The sequence below is a fragment of the Mobula birostris genome, chromosome 17 (assembly GCF_030028105.1).
Source record: "Mobula birostris isolate sMobBir1 chromosome 17, sMobBir1.hap1, whole genome shotgun sequence".
NCBI lineage: Eukaryota > Metazoa > Chordata > Chondrichthyes > Myliobatiformes > Myliobatidae > Mobula > Mobula birostris.
The window spans coordinates 44807181-44831095 of NC_092386.1; the positions used below are offsets into that span (position 1 = coordinate 44807181).

A 23915-nucleotide genomic window follows, 5' to 3' on the forward strand; every position below is an offset into this window, starting at 1 on the left:
AAGGCTCTAGAAGCAACGTCCTTTTGTTTAATCAATCTAAGTCATTTATAATTTATCCACCGGTATCAATTCTCCTCGTACCAGCCTTTGCTCCAAAATAAACATATTTTGTGCATCTAAATGCAATCCTAGAAAATCTCTTTGTTCTGTACCCTCTCCAATTAAATCATAATATTCCTACTGTCATGCAAAGAATAAAGACAATAGTCCAGATGGGACTCTGTGCCTGACGTGCATCGATATGCCTGTATTAAACTCACTAATATTATTCACTTTGCATGATTCCTTTTTGATCCAGGCACTTTTCATTATTCCTTAAAAAAATAACTCATTATGCATCTAATTATTTACCCAAGTATTTTAAAGCAATTAATGTGTAGTAGGTGTAGTTATTTTTTTATTTATGCATCCTTTGTTTCCATTCACACTGTTTGCCTTGGAGTTCAAAAGTGTTCTAAAACTTTAAAGCTGCCTATTTGTGTGTGTGTTTTTAGATTGTGTATTTGTGGATGGACGTTTGGCTTGTGGATATTGCTAAGATATTCAGTACATCAAGGCAGGAAACTGGTGTGATTTGAATACTGATGTGAACTGGGCTAAATTAATGTGAAACCTGAGGGTGCCAGTGCCCTGGTAACGTGGTTAGCGCGACATTGTTACAGCTCGGAACACTGGAGTTCAGGGTTCGACTCCAATGCGGTTTGTACGTCTCTCCTGTGAGTGCTTGAGATACCTCCTGGTGTTCCGGTTTCCTCCCGTATTCCAAAGATGTACCGTTTCATAGGTTAATTGGCCATTGTAAATTATCCTGTGATTAGGCTAGTGTTGCTGGGCGTTACGGCTCATTAGGCTGGAAGGGCCTGTTTCACGCTGTATCAGTCAATAAATAAAATTAGGAACTCCTCATAAACAGTTCGAAATATAACCATCTGGATATAAAGGTTGAATAAAATTTAACTTCTTGTGAAACAGATACTAAAATAATTTCACAAACACGAGAAAATCTGCAGTTGCTGGAAATCCAGAGCAACACACAAAATCCTAGAGGAACTCAGCAGGAGAGGCAGCGTCTACGGAAAAGAGTAAACAGTCGACGTTTCAGGCCAGGGTCGTCTTGATTCTAAAATAATTTAAGGCACTTTTCCGACCTCACGTGGAAGTTATTTGAAGGTTTTTTCCTGTCAGGTAGTGATTCTGCCATTCAATAATTCATATGGACCATGAAGTTATTGCCTTGTCATCAAGTCAGAGAGTTATACAACACAGGAACAGGCCCTACATCCCACCAGGTCCATTAGCCAAACCTTTCTGCCTATTTACAGTAATGAATATGCCCACATTAGGTCTGTGACTTTCTATACCATGTCACGTACCTGTTTTAAATGTCTCTCAAGCACAGTAATTGTATCTGATTCCATCACATGCTCTGGCAGTGACTTTGGCCTCTAGTTTTTGATTCTCCTTCCAGGGCAAAAGGATATCTGACTACCTTGTCTATGCTTCTAATTTTTAAGGTCACCCCTAAGCTACAATTAGACCCCTGCAATTATAAGTTCACACCTAAACCAGGAAAGATAAGCCCAGTTTCTTCAATTTCTCTCCGTAACTGAAGTCCCCTTACCCAGACAACATCCTCGTGAATCTCCTCTACTCTCTCTCTGGCAGAATCACATTCTGAACTGCGCCCAATGCAGTCCAGTCAGAGCTTTGTAAGGTTGTAATATACAGTATGTCCCAATCCTTATAAGCGCTCTGACCAATAAATACCTACATGTCATGTGACTTCTTCACCATCCTATCTACCTACATTGCCACTTTCAGGAAACTGTGAACTTGAACCCTAAGGCCACTCTGTTCGTCAACATTCCCCGGCACCCCACAGCCCTCGCTATGTCCTACCCTTACCTAACGTCACAAAGTGCATCAGTTTGCATTTGTTGGAATTCATTTAGCGATACAGAGCAGAATAGACTCTTTCGGCTCTTCAAACTGCACAATCCAGCAACCCCCCAACAGCCCCTGATTTAACCCCAACCTAATCACGGGACAATTAACCTTCTAACCTATACATCTTTAGACTGTAGGAAGAAAGTGGAGGACCCAGAGAAAACCCATGCATTCCATGGGAGGGACATAAAGATGATGTTGGAATTGAACTTTGAACTCCAACCCCCAAGCTGCGCTAACCGCTACCGCAGCGCCAATTCTATCTGCCTTCACTGCACACAACTACAAAGAAGCTACTGCAACAACGTGTTTACGTGACCCTTTGTTGCTGCCATCATCATGCAGGAAATGATGGACTTGGGGAGTTGATTAGATGGTTAACTGGTAATTGAAAGCAGTGAAGGTAGGCCAGATTTGAGGGAGAATGGATCTTGCAATATAACAAGATCTTGTTTGTGATAAGGTCGCGAATGAAATTTATGTTAGTTAGGTTTTGTAAGGAATGCTTTGGAAGAGACATGCTGGGAGAATATGGATTTCACCAGGATTGGTGAAGGCAGCATCGGAACAGATAATCTTGCAAAGGTGGAAGTATGTTTTTTTTTGTAATGGAGGTGAAAGTGTCACAGGTTATACATTGTTGGAATGGACGTGTTGAGAATTCACTATATTTTACAGTTTGATGTCAATGTGAATTCTAGTAAGTTCTAACTCACACAGGAGAGGAAGTCTGACTGAGGAAATCATTCCTATAGGTATTTCCATGAAGAGAAAATTGATTGGAGAGCAAGAAAAGCTTCTAAATATCTAAAACGTAAGCAGCCAAATTGATGAGCACCTTTGGGTTGCTCCACAGAAATTTGCTTCAGGCAGCCATCTCCTGCAGGTGGCAGCAAAGAGCCGTCAGTAAATCAGTAGCACACGCAAAATGCTGGAGGAACTCAGCAGGTCTGGCAGCATCCATGGTAGGGTCCCCAACTAGTTTTCCACAAGGGCCAAATTCGCGCTCTATGGGGGCGTAGGTCAAGGGTACAGTGTGGGATGAAATAAATTGGAGCAGTACGCGCTTTATTTACATGTTATGACAGGTGTGTTCACGTAAGTGCCAATGGATCGGCGCAGTCCAGACGTTTGGTTCTCGCGGTCCGGACCTGGCCCGCGGTCCGCCTATTGGGGTTGTCTGATCTAAGGAAATGATGGATTTCTCGTGTTTATGAATGAATTAGTGTTATAGAGCTGTTTGCCTCCATGGAGCTTGCTCGAATTATCCTATCATGTCAAATGTGGTTACTAATGGTTCATATAGGATTTAAGTATGATGAGACATAAGCAGTGAGAACTGCCTTTTCTGAATCTGCACAAGGTCATAGAACTGTGTAGAATAAACTCATGTGTAAGGAAAGTTGGATACCACAGTAGTGTCATGATTAGTGGGACATTATTACAGCTTGGAGTGGGGGGGGTTCAATTCTGGCATCCTCTGTAAGCCACTTTGTACATCCCTTCCTGCGTGCCGATGGGTTTCCTTCAGCAATCCTGGTTTCCTCCCAACGTCCAAAGACCTGCTGGTTGGTAGGTTAATTGGTGACTGTAAATTGGCCTGCGGTTAGGCTAGGGTTAAATGGGTGTGTCGCTGGGCAGTGCCAGAAGTGCCCATTCCACGCTGTACCTCTATAAATAAAGAACTAGTTAGGATTGCTTTTTTAATTATTTTGTGTTATTAAGTGTGTATGGCAAAACCAGCATTGTTGCCCAGCCGGGGCTTCAGGAATGCTACCACTCCACCACAGTAACTATTCTAGTAATGTTGTCAATTGGTAATAAAGTTTTTGATTAACAAAAGTGAAAATATAATAGTGTATTTTACCTATCCCTGACCCGTCTATCCTTTTTTTGGTAAAGGCATTTATGTTAATTTGCTGTTAACATCCAGACATTTAAGAAAATGAGACACTGCTGGTTTTAAGCATTTGGCCATTCTTTAATTTTCGCATTTAAATAGATGAAAGATATTTCAGTGCTGATTCCTGTTTACTATATTTAAACCCCTATAAATGGTAAAAGGCAGTCACCAAACTGCATTTACTGTTGATCCAAGTCTGGTAACAAGTGCAAGAAGCTTATGACTTATTTGTCACTGAAATTGTTATCGTTGGTCAGGTGCTGCTCCAAAAATCACTCAGTGATAGAACTTCTGCTTCGGTGTCTATGCTGATGTCATCTAACTTGACTTCGCATGAGACCTCTGCTGTCTCTAAGGCTACGTCCACACTACGCCGCATAATTTTGAAAAGGAGCTTTTTCTCTTCGTTTTGACCCTCCGTCCACACTAAAGCAGCGTTTTCATCCCCCGAAAACAGAGATTTTCAGAAACGGTCTCCAGAGTGAATAAATCTGAAAACGCCTAATATCTGGTGTAGTGTGTAGGGGGTAAACAGAGAGATTTAAAAATGCTGTCATGACAACACCACAACAACAATGCTTTTTCTGCTTGGTACTGCGCAAGCACTGCCGGACAGCTGTTATAACGCGCAGTCAGTGTGAACGGCGTGAGAGTGAAATTGTAAAGTGAGCTTTTTTGACTATTTAAAAATGCTGTCATGACGTGCCGGAACAGATGGCCGCAGCGCGGCATTTCGTTGTTTTCTTGAACGCAACCCCCCACATAACCTAACAATTTCAGAACAGACAGCAACGAGACTGAAGCCAGAAGAGTTAGAAATGTACTCACCAAAGACTTTGACCCATAGCTTACTGAATAAATAAGTATACTCACTTGGCCCTGTTTTCTGTCCTTGCTTGTATGAAGGTGGTTTACCTATTTATGCAAGTACTTCTCTGACAATAGATGTGTAACAGCCTAATGTAACGTATGAAAATACAAGATAACACTGATGCAGACATGTTTTCATACATTTAACAAGGTACTTTATTAATGCAATAGAGTTAGTCAGTTTTTCAAAGTTCGTCATCAGCCGGGTCATACTGTCCATGAACTCCCTGTCGGTTGCCTCCATACACTCCAGTATTTGTTTTTTTTTAGTTTTAAGTCCTCCTGCGTGAGAGCCAAGAGCAATTCCTTTTAACTTTTTCTACTCCGTAACTGGACAAACGCGCACCAAGTATATTGTTTCCTCTTCGCTTGTTTTCTGTGTGTCCTGCGGATGCCCAGTAGAAGGAGATTTGCCCAAATATCCGTCTAGTGTGGACGGAGATATTTTGAAAAACTCTTGGTGTGGACGCCTGTCGTTTTTACTCGAAACCGGTGTTTTCAAAATTATCCAGCGTAGTGTGGACAGTGTTACCAACCTGTCCTAACTCTCCCAGAACGTAAATCCAGTTCAGGGGACACAAAGGTGAAGAGTGTTTTACTTGACCAGAATGGCTCTTAAATGGAATCACTGATGGCATTCTCTGTGATTATGACAAATATTTTATCCCTCCTTATCTGTTTCAACATGTCTGCAGGTTTTAATGCGTCATTGATATCAATCCAGGCATAGGCAGAAATGGTCCAGCACCCACATTATTATCTGGTGACTCTGGATCTATTCTGACCATCCTTTGCTTCTCAGCCGTAAGCTTCTTCTCAACATCATCTTCATAACGGTCAGCACTACATGGCACTCTTCATCCTTTTACTCTCTCTAAATTTCCTGCATATCCAGCCTCTCCTCTCATGGGCAGACAGGGATTTCCTCCAGTTAAATTTTGTGGGGTCTGAATTCACTGGTTCTTAACTCTAACCACGCTCTATTTCCTCCATCCTTAACTATACTTGACTCTAGATTACGTAATGCCTAAGTTTTAAGATTTTCATCCTTGTTTTCAAATCCCTCTTAGGCCTTGCTTTGTTTTCTCTGTCCTTGTATCCTCTCCTTGCCTATAGTGCTTTAAGATAACTTCCAAATCTAGTTCTCCAATCGTCCCTGAATTTAATTGCTTCATAATTTACAGCTGTGCTCTTGGCTGCGAAGAGTTTTCTTGCCCACATCTTGGCAGTCCTAGTCTGTTTTCTCCTTCAGTCAGTGCTTGACTGCTCAGAATCTACAAGAGCAGCGTGGTTGAGGGGGCCAGATATGATCTTGCAGAGTTTATTGTTGACATCAGTCTACCGTGAATGTGAATAATGATGAGACATTGAGACCTCGAGGATATAGAAAAGCTGACTGAGCAGCCAGCCATCTGGCAGATGATAATGTGGAAAATGTGAGGCTATCCACCAGAAGAGAAAAGAGAAATATTAAGTGTTTGTTAAGTGGTGAGTGATTGGGAAGTATTGAGGTTCCAAGGAGTAGAGATCATTAAAAGCTGACTTTCATGGGCAATAGGCACTTAGGAATGCAAAATGATCTGATGGCCTTCACTGGTCGTGTGTTTGAATACAAGAGTAATGATATTTTCCTGCTAATATAAAGATTCTTGGAGAATTGTGTACAATATTGACCTCCTTATTCAAAAACGGAGAAAGGTGGTCTAGAGTGATTCACCAAATTTGTTCCTGAGATGGTAGGTCCATTATACAGGAGACATTGAGAAGGTACACCTCCATTTCAATACCTGTGTTCACAGGAAATAGAGGGCCATTATTCACCACCTTGCACCTATTCTGCCATCCGGTAAGAGCATAGGTTGATTTTTTTTTAATCTCAGCTCCATTTTCTGCATTGTTCCTATAACCCTTGATTCCTCAGTATCGGCACAATTATTTCAAATTTAGAAGGATAAAAAAAATCTTAGTGAAACAAGCAAAATTATTAGAAGCCTAACCAGGTGAGGGGGGAAGATTTAGGCAGAATGTTTCTCCTACTCGGGAGTCAACAAGGAGTAGTTGTGTCTCAAAATAAAAACTGAAGTAAGATTTAGGGCTTAACTAAAGAGATTTTTTCCAATCAGAGAGGAGTGAATTCTCCATTCCAGAGGCTGCAGATGCTCAGTGCTGTAAATATTGAGGGAATCAAGCGAATGGGATTAATACAGAAAATGAATCTGAGGTAAAAAAAAAAATTGCCATGCTCTTATTGGATGGTAGAATCGGTGCAAGGTGGTTATAATGTCCTGCTTCTACTTCCTGTGAGCACAGGTATTGAAAATTGGTTCATTCTACAGTTTAAATTTTATTTCTAGTTGGGACTCCGACACTAGCTGAAGAGGTTAACAAATGGATGGAGTTTCCACTGGTACAAGAATAATGATCAGTCTTTGTGTTTATAGTGAAAGTGAATATATTTTCTTTACAGCTTTTGGTGGGAAGCTGAAAAATCCTTTGCAGGTTGTTCTTGTTGCCACACATGCAGATATTGTAAACTGTCCCCGTTCATTTGGAGGGGAATTTGGTTATGACAAAGGTCTGTCACTTCTAAAGGAAATGAAGAGCAGGTAAGTTGTCAAAATGTTTTTTTAAAGATTCTTTATTCTTCGTCACCTCCTTCATCTGATCCCTTGGCACTGTTTGAAAAGACATTCACAAAGAATTCTGCTGATGGGTTGGTCCTGATGAATCACTGTAAGGGGAAAATAATTTGTTAGTTCACCTTGTTGCTGATTGTGAAATCTTTTTTGCTCAAACACCTATTACCTTTGCTTCCGTGAAAACAACTTTAACAGACATTTTTATACTATATTCACCTGCAACTGGTGCTTCCAAAGAGAAGGTCCTGCATATTGCAACACAGTAGCTGGAGGCGAGCAGGAGGTGTGGTGTTGACAAATCCAACATCCCAGCCCATCATTGAACTCAACACCGAGGCTAGGAACAGAGTTTAAATAGAGTCATAGAGCATTACAGCACAGAAACAGGCCCTTCAGCCTGAACTGAACTGTTATTCTGCCTAGTCCCATCGACCTGCACATGGACCATAGTTCTCCATACTCCTCTCATCCATGTACTTATCCAAATTTCTCTTACAATCAAATCAAATCAGCATTAACCAGTTCCAGTTGGCAGTTCATTCTACACTCACCACCCTCTGAGGGAAGAAGGTCCCCCGTCAGGTTCTCCTTAAATATTTCACCTTTCACCCTTAACCTATGACCTTGAGTTCTAGTCTTGCTCAATCTCAGTGGAAAAAGCCTGTTTGCATTTACCCTATCTATACCCCCCATAATTTTGTATACCTCTATCAAATCTCCCCACATTTTCCTACACTTGGTTCAACCCTTTTCCTGTAACTCAGCTCCTCGGGTCTCAGCAACATCCTTTTGCATTCTCTCTGTACTCTTTTCAATTTTATTTATATTGATATCTAGTGTATTAATTCAAATGATCATTATTCTGCAAAGTGTATTCACATTAATTCATCATTCGCAATATGTACTGGGAATGGAAGACGTAGCAATTTACAGGGAAAAGATGTGTCGCAACTGAAAATTCTGGAGTATGAAACTCGCATGAAGATTTTCCCATCAGTTACTGCAACTCCCAAGAAAGAAAACTGTCAGTTCTTGTTTGCTTGCCTCAATATTCAATACTGAGATGACAAAATATTTCATACTTTGAAGAATAGTGGAGAAATGGGCATCTGGGGCCCATTGAGATCAAAGAAGTTCTTAATAGCATGAAGCTGATTATTAGCAGCTTTTTCATACTTAATAACCAACAGAATTCAAGTATCACCATCCAGATTCTGATGTTAATTTTTTTCTCTCAGGATTTGAAGAAGGCTAATATATTTTCTTACAGCAGTATGTTTCTAAAGTAATTGGTAAATTATATTCTACAAAGATTTTTTTAATCATAATCACTGTTTATATTGTAGATTTGGAAATGATATGCAGATATCTGATCGACTATTTGTTCTCGATGCTGGTGCATCTGGATCTAAAGACATGAAGTTGCTGCGAAATCAACTACTGGAATTGCGAAATAGGATTCTTTCTGTAAGTATCCTTTACCACATGTTATAATTAAATTGATCAACAAAAAGAAAGTAACATTACACTAACCAAGGATGAAGTTTAGTGCCATAACATGCATTGGGCAGTTTGGTTTCCTGATTTCCAGTACATCTTTGAATCTTTTTGAACTCCATCTTATGGAAGGCAAATGAAGACATGTTGGTTAACTCATACTTCCCTCTTTGGATGCAGTGTCTCATTTAAGTCCTAATACTGATTCCTGCTTGATTCAATTTTCACCAGTGCTGTCCATCGACATTATTATTATCGTGTGGTAGGGTTGGAGCCCATAAGTTCCATTTCCTACTCCCATATCAGACTGTGAAAGATGGATAAATGAGATTCTGAATCAGGATCCTGAAGTTTCATGAAAATGTTCTACAGAGTTATACTATGAGGAGATTACAAGTAGGATAGATAAAGGGGGTGCAGTGGATGCTGTACATTTGGACTTTCAAAAGGCCTTTGACAAGGTGCCGCACATGAGGCTGCTTACCAGGTTAAGAGCCCATGGTATTACAGGAAAGTTACTAACATGGTTAGAGCATTGGCTGATTGGTAGGAGGCAGTGAGTGGGAATAAAAGGATCCGTTCCTGGTTGGCTGCCAGTGACTAGTGGTGTTCCGCAGGTGTCGGTGTTACGACCATTCCTTATGCTGTATGTAAATGATTTAGATGATGGAATAGATGGCTTTGTTGCCAAGATTACAGATGATATGAGGATTGGTGGAGGGGCAGGTAGTGTTGAGAAAACAGGTAGGATGCAGAAGGACTTAGACAGATTAGGAGAATGAGCAAGAAAGGGGCAAGTGAAATACAATGTTGGAAAATGCATGGTCATGTACTTTGGTAGCAGAAATAAATGTGCAGACTATTTTCCAAATGGAGAGAAAATCCAAAAATCTGAGATGAAAGGGACTTCGAGATTCCTTGTACAGAACACCCTGAAGGTTAACTTGCAGGTTGAGTCGGTGGTGAGGAAGGCAAATGCCATGGTAGCATTCATTTCAACAGGTCCAGAATATAAGAGCAAGGATGTGATGCTGAGGCCTCACCTTGAGTATTGTGAACAGTTTTAGGCCCCTCATCTTAGAAAATTTGTGCTGGTATAGGATAGGGTCCAGAGGAGGTTCCTCAGCTCCTCAATGCTTCTCATCATCTTATACACCTCTATCAGGTCACCTCTCATCCTCCATCACTCCAAGGAGAAAAGGCCGAGTTCACTCAACCTGTTTTCATAAGGCATGCTCCCCAATCCAGGCAACATCCTTGTAAATCTCCTCTGCATCCTTTCTATGGCTTCCACATCCTTCCTGTATTGAGGCGACCAGAACTGAGCACAGTACGCCAGGTGGAGTCAGACCAGGGTCCTATATAGCTGCAACATTACGTCTCGGCTCCTAAATTCAGTTCCACGATTGATGAAGGCTAATACACCGTATGCCTTCTTAACCACAGAGTCAACCCGCGCAGCTGCTTTGACCGTCCTATGGACTCGGACCCCAAGATCCCTCTGATTCTCCACACTGCCAATAGTCTTACCATTAATACTATATTCTGCCATCATATTTGACCTACCAAAATGAACCACTTCACACTTATCTGGGTTGAACTCTTATCTGCCACTTCTCAGCCCAGTTTTGCATCCTGTCAATGTCCTGCTGTAACCTCTGACAGCCCTCCACACTATCCACAACACCTTCAACCTTTGTGTCGTCAGCAAACTTACTAACCCATCCCTCCACTTCCTTATCCACATCAGGGTCATATCTTTCCATGCCTTACCTATTGAAGTCCCTATCTAAATACCTCCTGAACACAGTAATTGTATTTGATTCCACCACCTACTCCAGATATCAAACACACTTTGCAAACGAAAAGATTCCATCAGTTCCCTTTAAAACTTCTCTTAACGTAAACCTGTACCTTCCTCTTTTTGATAATCCTGCCAAGGGATAAAAGATAAAGCCATAGAGCACTATAGCACAGAAGGAGGCTCTTCAGCCCATCTAGTTCACGCCAAATCTGCCCCGACCCATCGACAGCAACGTGGATCGTAGCCTTCCAAACTTCTCCTATCCATGTACATATCCAAATATCTCTTAAATGTTGAAATCAATCTCGCATCCGCCACTTGCCTTGGTAAATAGTTCCACCTTCTCACCATCCCATCAGTGAAGAAGTTCCCCTCATGTTCCCCTTTCAACATTTCACCTTTTTTAACCCATGACCCCTAGTTGTCTCATCCAACCTCATTAGAAAAAGCCTGCTTGCAGTTACCCTATCTATACTCCTCAAAATTTTGTAAACCTCTAACAATTCTCCCCTCAATCTTCTACATTTTAGGGAATAAAGTGCTATCTTATCAAACCTTTCCCTATAACACAGGTCCTCGCGTTCTGGCAACATCCTTGTAAATTTTCTCTGCACTCTTTCAATCTTATTTACATCTTTCCTGTAGGTGGGTCTTATACAACTTCAACAAAACATTCCATCTCCTCTCCCCAATACATTGATTTATAAAGGTCAATGTACCAAAAGATTTCCTTACAACTCTCTCTACCTGTGAAACCACTTTCAAGGAGTTATGGATCTGTATTCCCAGATCCCTCTGTCTACGGTGCTTTAGCACTCACAGTATAGTCCTACCCTGGTTGGTCCTCCCGAGGTGCAACACTTCACACTTGTTTGCATTAAATTCCACCTGCCATTTTTCAGCCCATTTTTCCAGCTGGACCAGATCCAGCTGCAAGCTTTGGCCTTCCTTGCTGTCTGCTGCACTCCTAATCTTGGTATCATCTGCAAATCTGCTAATCCAGTTTACCACATTATCGTCCAGATCATTGGTTTAGATGACAAACCACAACAGACCCAGCACTATCCTCTGTGGGACACCACCAGTCACAGGCCTCCAGTCAGATAGTGGTTGTAGATATTTAAATCTAATTTACTACCTCAGCTTGAATGCCAGGTGACTGAACCACCTTGACCAATCTCAGATGCAGGATCTTGTCAAAGGTCTTGCTAAAGTCCATGTAGACAACATCCACTGCCTTGCCTTCTTCAACTTTCCAAGTAACTTCCTTGAAAATCTCTATAAGGTTGGTTAGACACAACTTACCACGCACAAAGCCATGCTGACTATCAGTCCCTGTCTATCCAAATACTCATATATCCAGTCACTTAGAATACCTTCCAATAACTTTCCCACCACTGATGTCAGACTCACTGGTCTATAATTTCCTGGCTTATTCTTAGAGCCTTTCTTAAACAACAGAACAACGTTAACTATTCTCCAATCATCCCATAGCTAAGAATATTTTAAATACTGTATCCGAGTAAATGCAAATGCAAAAACTTAATTTAAGAGCTCTTTTGGCTCCACACATAGATTACCATTCTGATCTTCCAGAGGGTCAATTTTGTCCTTTGCTATCCTGTTGCTCTTAATATATCTGTAAAAGCCCTTAGGATTCTCCTTCATCTTGTCTGCTAGGGCAACCTCGTGTCTTATTTTAGCCCTCCTGATTTCCTCAAGTGTTCCCTTGCATTTCATTTGCTCCTGCCTGCCTGTACCTGTTATACACTTTTTTTTAACCAGGGCCTCAATATCGCTTGAAAACCAAGGTTTTCTATATGCGTTATCCTTGCCTTTTATTCTGACAGGTACATAAAACTCTGAAGACCTCCCACTTACCAAGTACACCTTTTGCCAGAAAACAATCTGTTCAAATCCACACTGCAACTATCAGAATTGGCCTTTTTCCAATTTAGAATCTCAACCTGAGGAACAGACCTATCCTTTTCCGTAGTTACCTTGAAGCTAATGAATGGCATTATGATCGCTAGTTGCAAAGTATTCTGCAACACAAACTTCTGTCACCTATCCTGTCTCATCCCTAATAGTGATCTAGTACTTCACTCTCTCTAGCTGAGAGGTCTCTGTACTGATTAAGGAAACTTTCCTTCTTGAACACATTTGACAAACACTTACCCATCCAGTCCTTTTACCCTATGGGAGTTCTAGTTAATATCTGGAAATTTAAAATCCCTACTATCACAGCCTTATGTTTTTTGCAACAGTCTGCGAGGTCTCTACAAATTTGCTTCTTTAAATCCTGCAGGCTGTTGGGTGATCCATTAACAACAGACAACAGTAACATATAGACCGCTGTTGAGCTTCTCGTACTCTCTACTTTTATTACACAGATAGTGGGTAGCACAGCAGTGTAATGTTATTACAGCACCAGCAACTGGGATTCAGTTTCCGTCACTGTCTGTAAGGTGTTTGTGCACTCTTCCCATCAGCACATGGGTTTTCTCTGGGAGCTCCAATTTCAAAGGTCCAATTTAATGTCAGAGAAATGTATACAATATACATCCTGAAATGCTTTTTTCTTTGCGAAAGCAAGCAAGTACAGCAGGCAGTGAAGAAAGCTAACGGCATGCTGGCCTTCATAACAAGGGGAATTGACTTTAGGAGCAAAGAGGTCCTTCTGCAGCTGTACAGGGCCCTGCTGAGACCACACCTGGAGTACTGTGTGCAGTTTTGGTCTCCAAATTTGAGGAGGGACATTCTTGCTATTGAGGGAGTGCAGCGTAGGTTCACAAGGTTAATTCCCGGGATGGCGGGACTGTCATAAGTCGAAAGATTGGAGCACTAGGCTTGTATACTCTGGAATTTAGAAGGCTGAGAGGGGATCTTATTGTAACATATAAGATTATTAAGGGATTGGACACGCTGGAGGCAGGCAGCATGTTCCCGCTGATGGATGAGTCCAGAACCAGAGGCCACAGTTTAAGAATAAGAGGTAGGCCATTTAGAACGGAGTTGAGGAAAAACTTTTTCACCCAGAGAGTGGTGGATATATGGAATGCTCTGCCCCAGAAGGCTGTGGAGGCCAAGTCTCTGGATGCTTTCAAGAAAGAGATGGATAGAGCTCTTAAAGATAGCGGAATCAAAGGTTATGGGGATAAGGCAGGAACTGGATACTGATTGTGGATGATCAGCCATGATCACAGTGAATGGCGGTGCTGGCTTGAAGGGCCGAATGGCCTACTCCTGCACCTATTGTCTATTGTCAAAAACAGAGAGGTGCCCCAAAGAATGAATGGGAGTTGAACGTGAGAACCCCAAAGTCCTCTTCAGCTCCCCCCCTCCCCACGCGTAAGCGGCGGCAAGCAACGATCCTCCCACTTTCCGAAGATATACGGGCTAGTAGGATCATCGGTCATGTATGTGTAGTTGGGCAACGCGCACTTGCTGGGATGGAAGTGCCTGTTACCGTTGCCATCTCTCTAAATACAGATGTTGAAAGCATTCTCATGATTTCTTGGACGTAACTAGTATGACTCAGCCACTTCCTAGTAGTGCATCCAACAGTATTCTGATGAAGAGCCATTTATTTTTAGTTTGCTGTTCAAAAAGAAACTCGGTGCTTACATGTGGTAGTCGTCATGTGGTTTATCGTAAAACTGCCTTTAAAACTAAAATATCCCTACTTTATGGGGAGGGAAGGACCTCAAGAAAAGTGATCTTTTCCCATCGCAGGACCCCTCAACAAAGGACTGCCAATGCACTCGCTTGTGTGAATGCTTCTCTTCCTAAGGTCCTAAGCTGTAGAAATCAGAAAGAAAAACAGAATTAAGGATGTAGGTTAAAAACAAAGTTTCCGGCTTCTGAATGTCTTTTGCTGATTGATTTGAGAAAACCTGATGCAGCAACATGGGATTGCCAGACGGGACACAGCTTCAATACCCAAGCAGTGGGTGAAATGTGAGAGAAGTTCGCTACCTATGTTCTCAAATATAAGGGAGTGACATTCCAGAACTGTCCAGATGTTGCTGATGAAAATTATCACCTCGAGGAAAATGGTGGAATTAGAATTTTAAAAAACAATATGATTTACATTGATGTGTTTCAATTAGTTGAGTCAGTGTATGGATAGACTAAAATATCTGTTTCAAAATCTGCTTGCAATATTCTAAAATTCTAATAAGCATTAACACGGTACTGTGCTTTGAAACTTTGTTTTAGGATTGCCTGCCCCAGACATTCCTTTGTGAGAAAATCATTTCTACCTTGCCTTCCTGGAGGAAGCAAAATGGGCCAAACCAATTTATGTCATGGCAACAGTTTGTGTACGATATTCAGGAGCAAATTAACCCATTAGCGAGTGAGGAGGATCTGAGGGAGATGGCTCAGCAGCTGCACAGTTTGGGAGAAGTAAGTATGTCTTGGTTGTAGTTGAATCAAGTCCAGAAACAGTGAACTTTATGGCTAATTCATGGTTTGAAAACTGATCGAGATTTTCTACCGACCTACTTTCCCATTATTGAGAACCTAATTGATGCATATACTCAGTGGCCACATTATTAGGTACAGCTCGTTAAAGCAAATATATAATCAACCATTAACGTAGCAGGATCTCAGTTCCTAAAAACATACATATATATGGTCGAGAGGTTCAGTTGTTGCTCAGACCAAACATCAGAATGGGGAAGAAATGTGATCTAAGTGACTTTGATCGTGGAATGATTGTTGTTGCCAGATGGGCTGGTTTCAGTATCGCAGAAACTGCTGATCTTCAGGGATTTTCATGCGCAACAGGTCTCTAGGGTTTACAGAGAATAGTGTGAGAAACAAGAATCATCCAGTGAGCAGTAGTTCTGTGGGCGAAAAAGCCTTGTTAATGAGAGAGTTGAGAGAAAAATGGCCAGACTGGTTCAGGCTGACAGGAAGGCGACAGTAACTCAAATAACCATGCATTACGATAGTGGTATGCAGAAGAGCATCTCTGAATGCACATCATTTCAAACCTTGAAGTGGATGAGGCACAGCAGCAAAAGACTCACAAACGTACACTCAGTGGCCACTTAATCAGGTACAGGAGATACCTAATTAAAGTGGCCACTGAGTGTAGTGTAGAGATTTATTGTATGTAAACAGCTGATAAGATTAAGTTGCAAAAGTGATTTATGTTGCTATTTTAAATGTCAAAGAGTCGGAGCAGTACAGTACTTTTAAAGGCCCTTCAGCCCAACAAGTCTCTACTAGCCACAGCTAGTCTCAAATTCCTGCATTTGGCCCTTATCCCTCGAACCCCCACCCCTCCATGTACTTATCCAACTGCTTCTTAAATGCTACTATTGTCCCTACCACAACCATTTCTTGTGGTGGCTTATTCTGTGTATTCTCCACCCTCTGTGGAAAGCATTGTCCCTCATGTTCCTTTTAAATCTTCTCTTTCTCACCCTATATCAATGCCTCCTAGTTTTGGACTTGCTGACCCTGGGGAGAAGTTGGTTACCATCCACCATGCCTCTCATAATTTTTAGTATTTCTACAATGTGCCCCTGATTTAGGAATAAAGCCCTCGGCAGGCCAATCTTTCCCTGTAACTCAGGCCTTTTAGTCCTGGCATTGTCCACTCTTCCCAGTTTAACTATGTCTTTCCTATAACAAGGTAACCAAAATTGTACACAGTACTTTTAACTATGATTCACTTAGACAACTGCAATGTAATTTCCGAACTCCTATACTCAGTGACCCTGCCAGTTTAGTTTAAACCCTCGTGCATAGCACTGGCAAATTTTCCTGCCAGGTTATTGGTCTCTCTCTGGTTCAAGTGCAATCTGTCCCTCTTACATGGGTCACCAGAAGCGATTGCAGTGGTCCCAAGAACCTGAATCCCTGTCCCCTGCTCCAGCTCCTCAGCCACAAATTCATCTGGCATTTCTATCCTTGCCACCACATGGCACTGGGAGTAATCTGATAACTACATTCAAGGTCCAGCTTCTTCAAAGTTCAAAGACAATTTATTATCAAACCCTGAGATTAATTTTCTTGCAGGTACCGATTCAAAGCAATCCTGTAGCCACTCCTCTGCCTGCTGCGGCCACCATTTTGTTACCCTTAACCTCTGGAGTCTGGCTCTTTAGCCTCTGCCTATATGCAGGCAGAAGGAGAGCCAGATGGTCACATTTCCCAAAATGCAGTCTATGGAGGGAGAAGAGGCATTTTTAATCGTACTGTAACAGTGGTCAAGTGTCCTGGGGCCTCTTGTACTGCAGGTGATATATTGATGATAATTGGGCGGAGATTTCTTCAAACAACCTCAATTGAAGTCCCTGACGATGATTTGAAAGGCATCTGGGTAGGCTGTTTCTCATTTGCTAATTGCTACACGTAATGCACGTAATACCCCGAGTGCTCCCTTAACTGTATGTAAACTGTGGTCAGGATCGCGGAGGGGAATTTTCTCGGTAAGAAGAATGGTCGGCACTCAATCGTGAGATGTTTCAGGTCGGGAGAACAAGAGTTTGACAAGACCACTATGTCCGAACACCACGAGGAAACATGAAACACAGACCCCCACCTTTTACCTTCTTAGCCCTTTTAATTTTGTACCTGACTCCCTACACTGATTCCGCAGGACTTCATCCTTCATTTTTCCTATACCTGTCAGAATTAAGTTTAATACAATATGTCATGAAATTTGTTGTTTTGCAGCAGCATTACAGTGCAATACATAAAAATGCTATAATCTACAATGAGAAATATATAAATATTAAGTAAGTAGTGCAGGGCCGGCTGGTGGCGCAATGACATCGGCGCCGGACCCAGGAGCGGAGGTTCCCGGGTTCGAAACCGGTCGGGTCTGCTCCCAAGTACACTTTCCATCCGTGTTGGGTTGAGTGTCGAGATCGCAACTCGACCTCGTAAAACAAAGGGAAAAAAACTGCAAAAATGTCGGTATGAGGAGTGGTGTGCCACGCAGTCTCTTGCTCTCGCTCGCGCTTTGTAAAAGCCATGAAAAAGACATCGTCATGGACGCATGCATGCAAACGCACACGCACAGACTCGCATGCACGCAGGCACACGCCAAAAATAAGTAAATAGATAAATAGTGCAAAAAGAGAACAAGAAGTAGTGAGGCTATGTTCATGGGTTGGTTCCTTGTCCATTCAGATATCTGATTGTGGAGGGTTAGAAGCCATCCTTAAAGCATTGAGTGTGTGTCTTCTGGCTCCTGTACCTCCTCTCTGGTTGTAACAAGAAAGGAGCACATCCTGGGTGTGGGGGTACGTCATACTGGATGTTGCCTTTTTGAGGCTTGGTCTGTTGAGGATGTCCTCGATACTGTGGAGGCTCGTGCCCATGATGAGCTAGCTGAGTTTGCCAACCTCTGCAACGTTTCCAGTGCTGTGCAGTTCCCTCCCCCCCCCCACCCATACCAGACAGTGATGCAACCAGTTAGACTGCTTTCCATGGTACATCTGTGGAGTCTTTGATGGTCTCCTCATAGTTCTTATGAAACATAGCTGCTAGCATACCTTCCCCATAATTGCGTCAACATATTGGGCCCAGGATAGAGCATCAGAGAGGTTGCTGACACCCAGAAGACTTGAAGCCGGTCCCCCTTTCCTCTGCTCACTCCTCTGTGAGGAATGGTGTGTGTTCCCTCAACTTCCCCTTCCTGAAGTCCACAATTAGTTCCTTAGTCTTAAGGCATTGAGTGCAAGGCTGCTGTTGCGACAACACTCAACCAGCTGTTCTCTGTCACCCCTGTATGCCTCCTCTTCCCCTCTGAAATTCTGACGAAAACAGATGTATCATCAGCAAATTTACGGATGGGATGTGAGCTGTCCCTAGCCACATAGTCATGGGTGCAGAGAGGGTAGAGCAGCAGACTATACTTGTACATGTGAGGTCTGCTGGTGTTGATTGTCAGCAAAGAGAAGATGTTATTTCCAGTCAACGCTGCCTGTGATCTCCTGATGAGGAAGTTAAGAATCCAGTACAAAGGGTTATACAGATGCCCAGGGTTAGAAGCTTGTTGATTAGTACTGAGGTGATGATGGTGTTCTATATTGAGCTGTGTGTAGTGAATACACAGCCGCCTGACATAGGTACTGCCGTTGTCCTAGTGGCCCAAGGCCAAGTAGAGGGCCAGTGAGATTGCATCTGCAAGTAGACCTATTGTGGCAGAAGGGCAAATGGCAGTGAGTCCAGGTCCTTAGGCAGGAATTAATTCTAGCCATAACCAACTTCTCAAAGTACTTCGCAGTAGATGTGAGTGCAATTGGGCAATAGCCATCGAGACAGCTCACGCTGCTCTTCTTGGGCACTAGTGTGATTAATGCCCTTTTGAAGCAGGAGAGAACCTCCTCCTGCCGCAGTGGGAGGTTGAAGATGTCCTCGAACACGTCCAGTTGGTTGGTACAGGTTGGAACCATCCCTAGCCATTTATGATGTTGGGTTCACCTTGTAGGAAGTAACGACCTGCAAACCCTGCCAGAGCTGACGTGCTTCCGATTCCTAGCCCCTGAAAGAACATCTACACCTTACTAACAGGTATCCTCCCAACCAAGGGGGTAAACCTGTTAGTAAGGGGAACGGCCACAGAAGAACCTGCACTGTCTACTCCCCTTGACGTTACTGTGGTCACACATCTATCTGAAGTATGTCCTTGGGTGTGGCCACTTCAGTAAAGGTCTCCTCTATGATATTCTCAGCCTCCCATTGGGCCCCTGAGTATCCTTAAGAAAAGGCTCTCAAGTCCTTTTCCTAATTTAAACTTTATTTATTTATATATGCAGCATTTCTACCATAATACTATAAATTGATCATTTTGCACTGCTTTTGACTTTAAAAACTCACAAGATATAGAGGGTGTATAGAAAAAGTTGAATAGATTAGAACTTTATTCCCTAGAACATAGAAGGTTGAGGGGTGATTTGATAGAGGTACAGTATACAATATTATGAGAGACATAGATAGGATAAATGCTACCAGCCTTTTTCCACTGAACTTGAGTGAGACTGCAACTAGAGGTCATGGGTTAAGGGTGAAATGTTTAAGGGGAACTTCTTGACGGTACTGAGTGTGTGGAAGGAGCTGCCAGTGCAAGTGGTGAATGCGGGGTCAATTTCAACATTAAAGGGAGGTTTGGATAGAGAGCTATGGTCTGGGTGCAGGTCGATTGGAGTTAATGATTCATCATGGACTAGATGGGCTGAAGGGCTTGTTTCTGTGCTGTAGTCTTCTATGGCTCTATGATCCAAAATCAAAACACTCAAAACTGTAATTAACTTCTTAAAGCAATCAAATACATGCTTTGAGTACCAAATATATTTGATGGGCTGAATGGCCGCTTCGTAGGTGTGAGTAATGTTTTCCTCTTGCCCATTAAACCTCTGTTAGATGGACACAAGCAAAAAAACCTCCCGGTTTATAAACACTGGAGAAAACAATATATAAATGTATGTTCATAGCTAAAAAGTAAACAATATTATTCACTTCAACTTAGACTGAGTTATCAACGCAATTCTTGCTATAACTAAGCTAAAACAACTTTTAAATTTTGGTTATAGACACCATAACTGAATTTTCACCTCAAGGCCAGATTTTATCTGATATTCTGTACAGAGTTTTAAAAACTCCTTTGGTTAAAAGAAAACATACTGATGTTTGCAGTTGAAGGTTTAACCCTTTGTATTTTGTTCAAAATCCCTTCTAACATTAGGTTTCTTGTCACCTTTAACAACGTCTGGGGCTGAGAGCCCACAGAACGTCCATATCTTTCAAATCAATTGGAAACCAGAAACATGATACACAGATCCAAAAGATAAGACATCCTTGTACAGAAATTAATATTTTATGCAACAGACAAAGGATCAGTAGAAGTAACTGACACTGAGCTGAGTTGCAGATGCTTTAAAGACATCTCTCACACAAGAAGCTGATCAAAGAATATTCAAGTTCACTTGCGCATGAAGTGAATTTTGTCATTTTCTAAACCAGTTGTGAAGTGCTCTCACTCATCCACATGCCCACACTAGCGCATCACAGGTGCATGTTTGCAGGTGGCATTTAAAAGATAAACTTGCCCTAGCAGTACGTCAAATCTGCCACATATCCACACAGTGTGAAGATTTTGATGACTATGCCAATATGTTTTGTAATGCATGTATATGATAACCGACTTCAATGACGCAGTTCAAAAGGAGGCATACTTATAAATATTTCAACTGCAAGAAAGAAAGGAGCCTAGACACCTTATAGATATGATGCATGCACTCTTCACTTGTACAGAGCATGGCATTTTTATACAGACTTTGGAGCTAAGGTACAGTTCTTCCCTTGCCTGGAGGCTCAGTAGTCATCTCTGAATCGATCTGACCAAGGAAGTGTGCTATTTGGCCTCCAATCCATATCCAGCCCTTTGATACCAGGATGAGCTCTCTACGCCATCTCTACTCATCAAGCCTGTTAGACCTTGCCACACTGCATCTAGTGGCTGACTGTGTCGCCTTACTCTGTATTGAAAGCTTTAGGGACAATCCTGACTGGACTTTGATTTATGTCCATAAAGGAGTTATAGTGAGAAAAATCCATTATTCTTTAAAGCACCTTCTGTCTTGGGAACAGCTCTTTACCCAAAGCTTGTGTGTTCTGAGTATAACATTTGTATTATTGACTCCAATTGTGGTAATTAAGTTTCCCTGCATGTCCTAGTGATTCCCATGGAGTTGGTACAACCCTGTGACATCCTCCCTCTGCAGAGAGATTGTCTTGAGAACAATCCAGAAGACTCTTTATTCTGCATTTGACTAGCTTTGCCTGGCACTCATTGTTGCAAAGCTGGAATAGTGCAAACTCTGGAGGAACTACCTGAACACTTCACTCCTGCTGTGCCATAAAGCTTTTGCACACACCACTGCGTCAAAACCTGCTGGGAGCTACGCCCTACCAGAAAGCAATAATATTTCTGATTTTGATGCATTCCACTTTTGCTTGTAGAAGGAATCATAGTCAAACAACAAGTGCTATCGCTTCCCATTTTGAAAGCACTCAAACCATTAAACATGAAGCAGTCTGAGCAGGAAATGCGGTCTCTGAAGTATCTTGAATATTCAGATTCGAGATTCAGTCCAAATGAAGCAGACTGGGTTGTTTTCCTCCTCACTCAGACTGAGGATTCCTGGTTAGTGTCAGATTAAGTTAGTTCATGGCTGTTAAAGTGAAATTAGGATGTGAGAAATTAATTAACAAGGTCATAGGGAATAATAGGGAAATGAAACAAATGGATTGATAGATCAGACTTAGCATGAACTTAAGTGAACCAAGTGACCTCCTATTTCTTAATATCCTCAATCAGGCCAGAATTCTTACATCACATTGTTTGCATACTTGATACAATACTCCTGAAGGGAACTATCTATTCCCACAGTACAGTCCTGGGAAGTTACCAGGGAGATAGAGGAAAAGTGTAACACACAAAATGTTGGAGGAACTCAGCAGGCCAGGCAACATCTATGGAAAGGAATAAAGAGCTGATGCTTTGGACTGAAATCCTTCATTGGAGGAAGAGAGCCAAGGATATGGTCAAAGCTTTCATGAACAAGTACAACATCCCCTTTTACTCCTGGGAGCCTTTGGCCCATGACTGAGAGTTTATCAAATGTGTTCAGGAAAGTTTCCTTCATCAATACATAGAGGTCTCAACGAGAATGAGCGCAAGACTGCATTTCCTTTTAAGGAACGAGACAGCAGCTGAAAGAAATGTGTGCATCTAGTGATCACAAGTCCATTAGTTTTCAGATAGTTATGGGGAAGGATGTGTCTTGTCTCTGGAGAAAGTCCAACTTTGATGGTATCAGAAAATATTTGAACAAATGTGGATTAGGACAGGTTGTTTTCTGGCAAAGGCATGCTTAATAGCGGGAGACCTTCAAAAGTGAAATTTTGAGTGTTCCTTTCAGAATAAAAGGCAAGGCTAGCAGGTTTAAGGAACCTTGGTTTTCGAGAGATATTGAGACCCTGATTAAGAAGAAGGAAGTGCATAGCAGGTATAGGCAGCAAGGAGCAAATGAGATTGTTGAACAGTATGGAAATACAAGACAACTCTTAAGAATGAAACCAGGAGGGCTAAAAGAAGGCATGAGGTTGCTCTAGCTGGCAATGTGATAGAGAATCACAAGGCTTTCTAAAGAGATACTAAGAGCAAAAGAATAGCAAGGGACAAAATTGGTCCTCTTGAAGATCAGCATGGTCATCTATGCATGAAGCCAAAAGAGATGGGGGAAATCCTAAATGGATTTTTTTTGCATCTGTGTTTATTCAGGACACAGACACAGTCTACAGAACTGAGGCAAAGCAGCAGTTAGGTCAGGAACCAAATCTGGATTACAGAAGAGGAGGTGCTTGCTGTCTTGAGGGAAATTAGGGTAGATAAATTCCCAGGACTTTAAGAGGTGTTCCCTCGGACCTTGTGAAGGCTAGAGCAAAAATTGCAGGATCCCCAGCAGGGTCATTCCAAAAGTCGTTGACCATGGGTGAGTTTCAGGAAGATTGGAGCATAGCTGATGTTGTTCCAGTGTTTACAAAAAGGCTCTCGGGTAAGCTTGGAAGTTATAGGCAGTAATGGGCAAGTTTTTGGAAAATATTCTAAGGGAGCAGTGTATATTTAGGTAGACAGGGACTGATTAGGGGCAGTCAATATGACTTTGTGCATGGTAGGTCATGTCTAATCAATCTTGGAGTTTCTCGAGGTGGTTACCAGGAAAGTTGATGAAAGAAAGATGTTGTCTAATGAACAAAGTCCCTCATAGGAGGTTGGCCAAGAAGCTTCATTCGCTTGGCATTTAGACATTCATGGGAGAAGCCAGAGAGTGGTAGTAGATGGTTGTCTCTCTGACTAGAGGCCTTTGACTGGTGGTGTGCCGCAGGGTACTGCATCTTTTGTTATTTGTGATCTGTATCAATAATCTGGATGATAATATGCAGTAAACTGTATCAGAAAGTTTATGGATGACATCAAGGTTGAGGGCGTAGTGGACAGCAAGGAAGGCTATCAAAACTCGGCAGCGAGTTGTGGACCAACTGCAAAAGTGGGCTAAGAAATGGTGAGTGTGTGGAACAAGCTGCCAGCAGAAATGGTGAATGTGATGTCGACTTCAACATTTAAGAGAAGTTTGACTAAGTGCATGGAAGGGAGGGCTGTACTCCAGGTGCATGTCGATGGGACGAGGCAAACTAATAGTTCAGTACAGAGCAGATAGGGTGA

The 23915-nt window shown here is 42.1% G+C and overlaps 1 protein-coding gene across 2 annotated transcripts in view; it reads left to right on the forward strand.

Moving 5' to 3' along the window:
* Positions 1-23915, forward strand: part of dapk1 (death-associated protein kinase 1) — a 196848-nt gene that overhangs the window by 167222 nt on the left and 5711 nt on the right. For both annotated transcript variants that reach the window (XM_072281626.1, XM_072281627.1), the window contains exons 23-25: positions 7188-7326; positions 8706-8826; positions 14882-15070. In XM_072281626.1, the coding sequence (XP_072137727.1) occupies positions 7188-7326; positions 8706-8826; positions 14882-15070 (449 nt within the window). The remainder of the gene's footprint in view (positions 1-7187; positions 7327-8705; positions 8827-14881; positions 15071-23915) is intronic.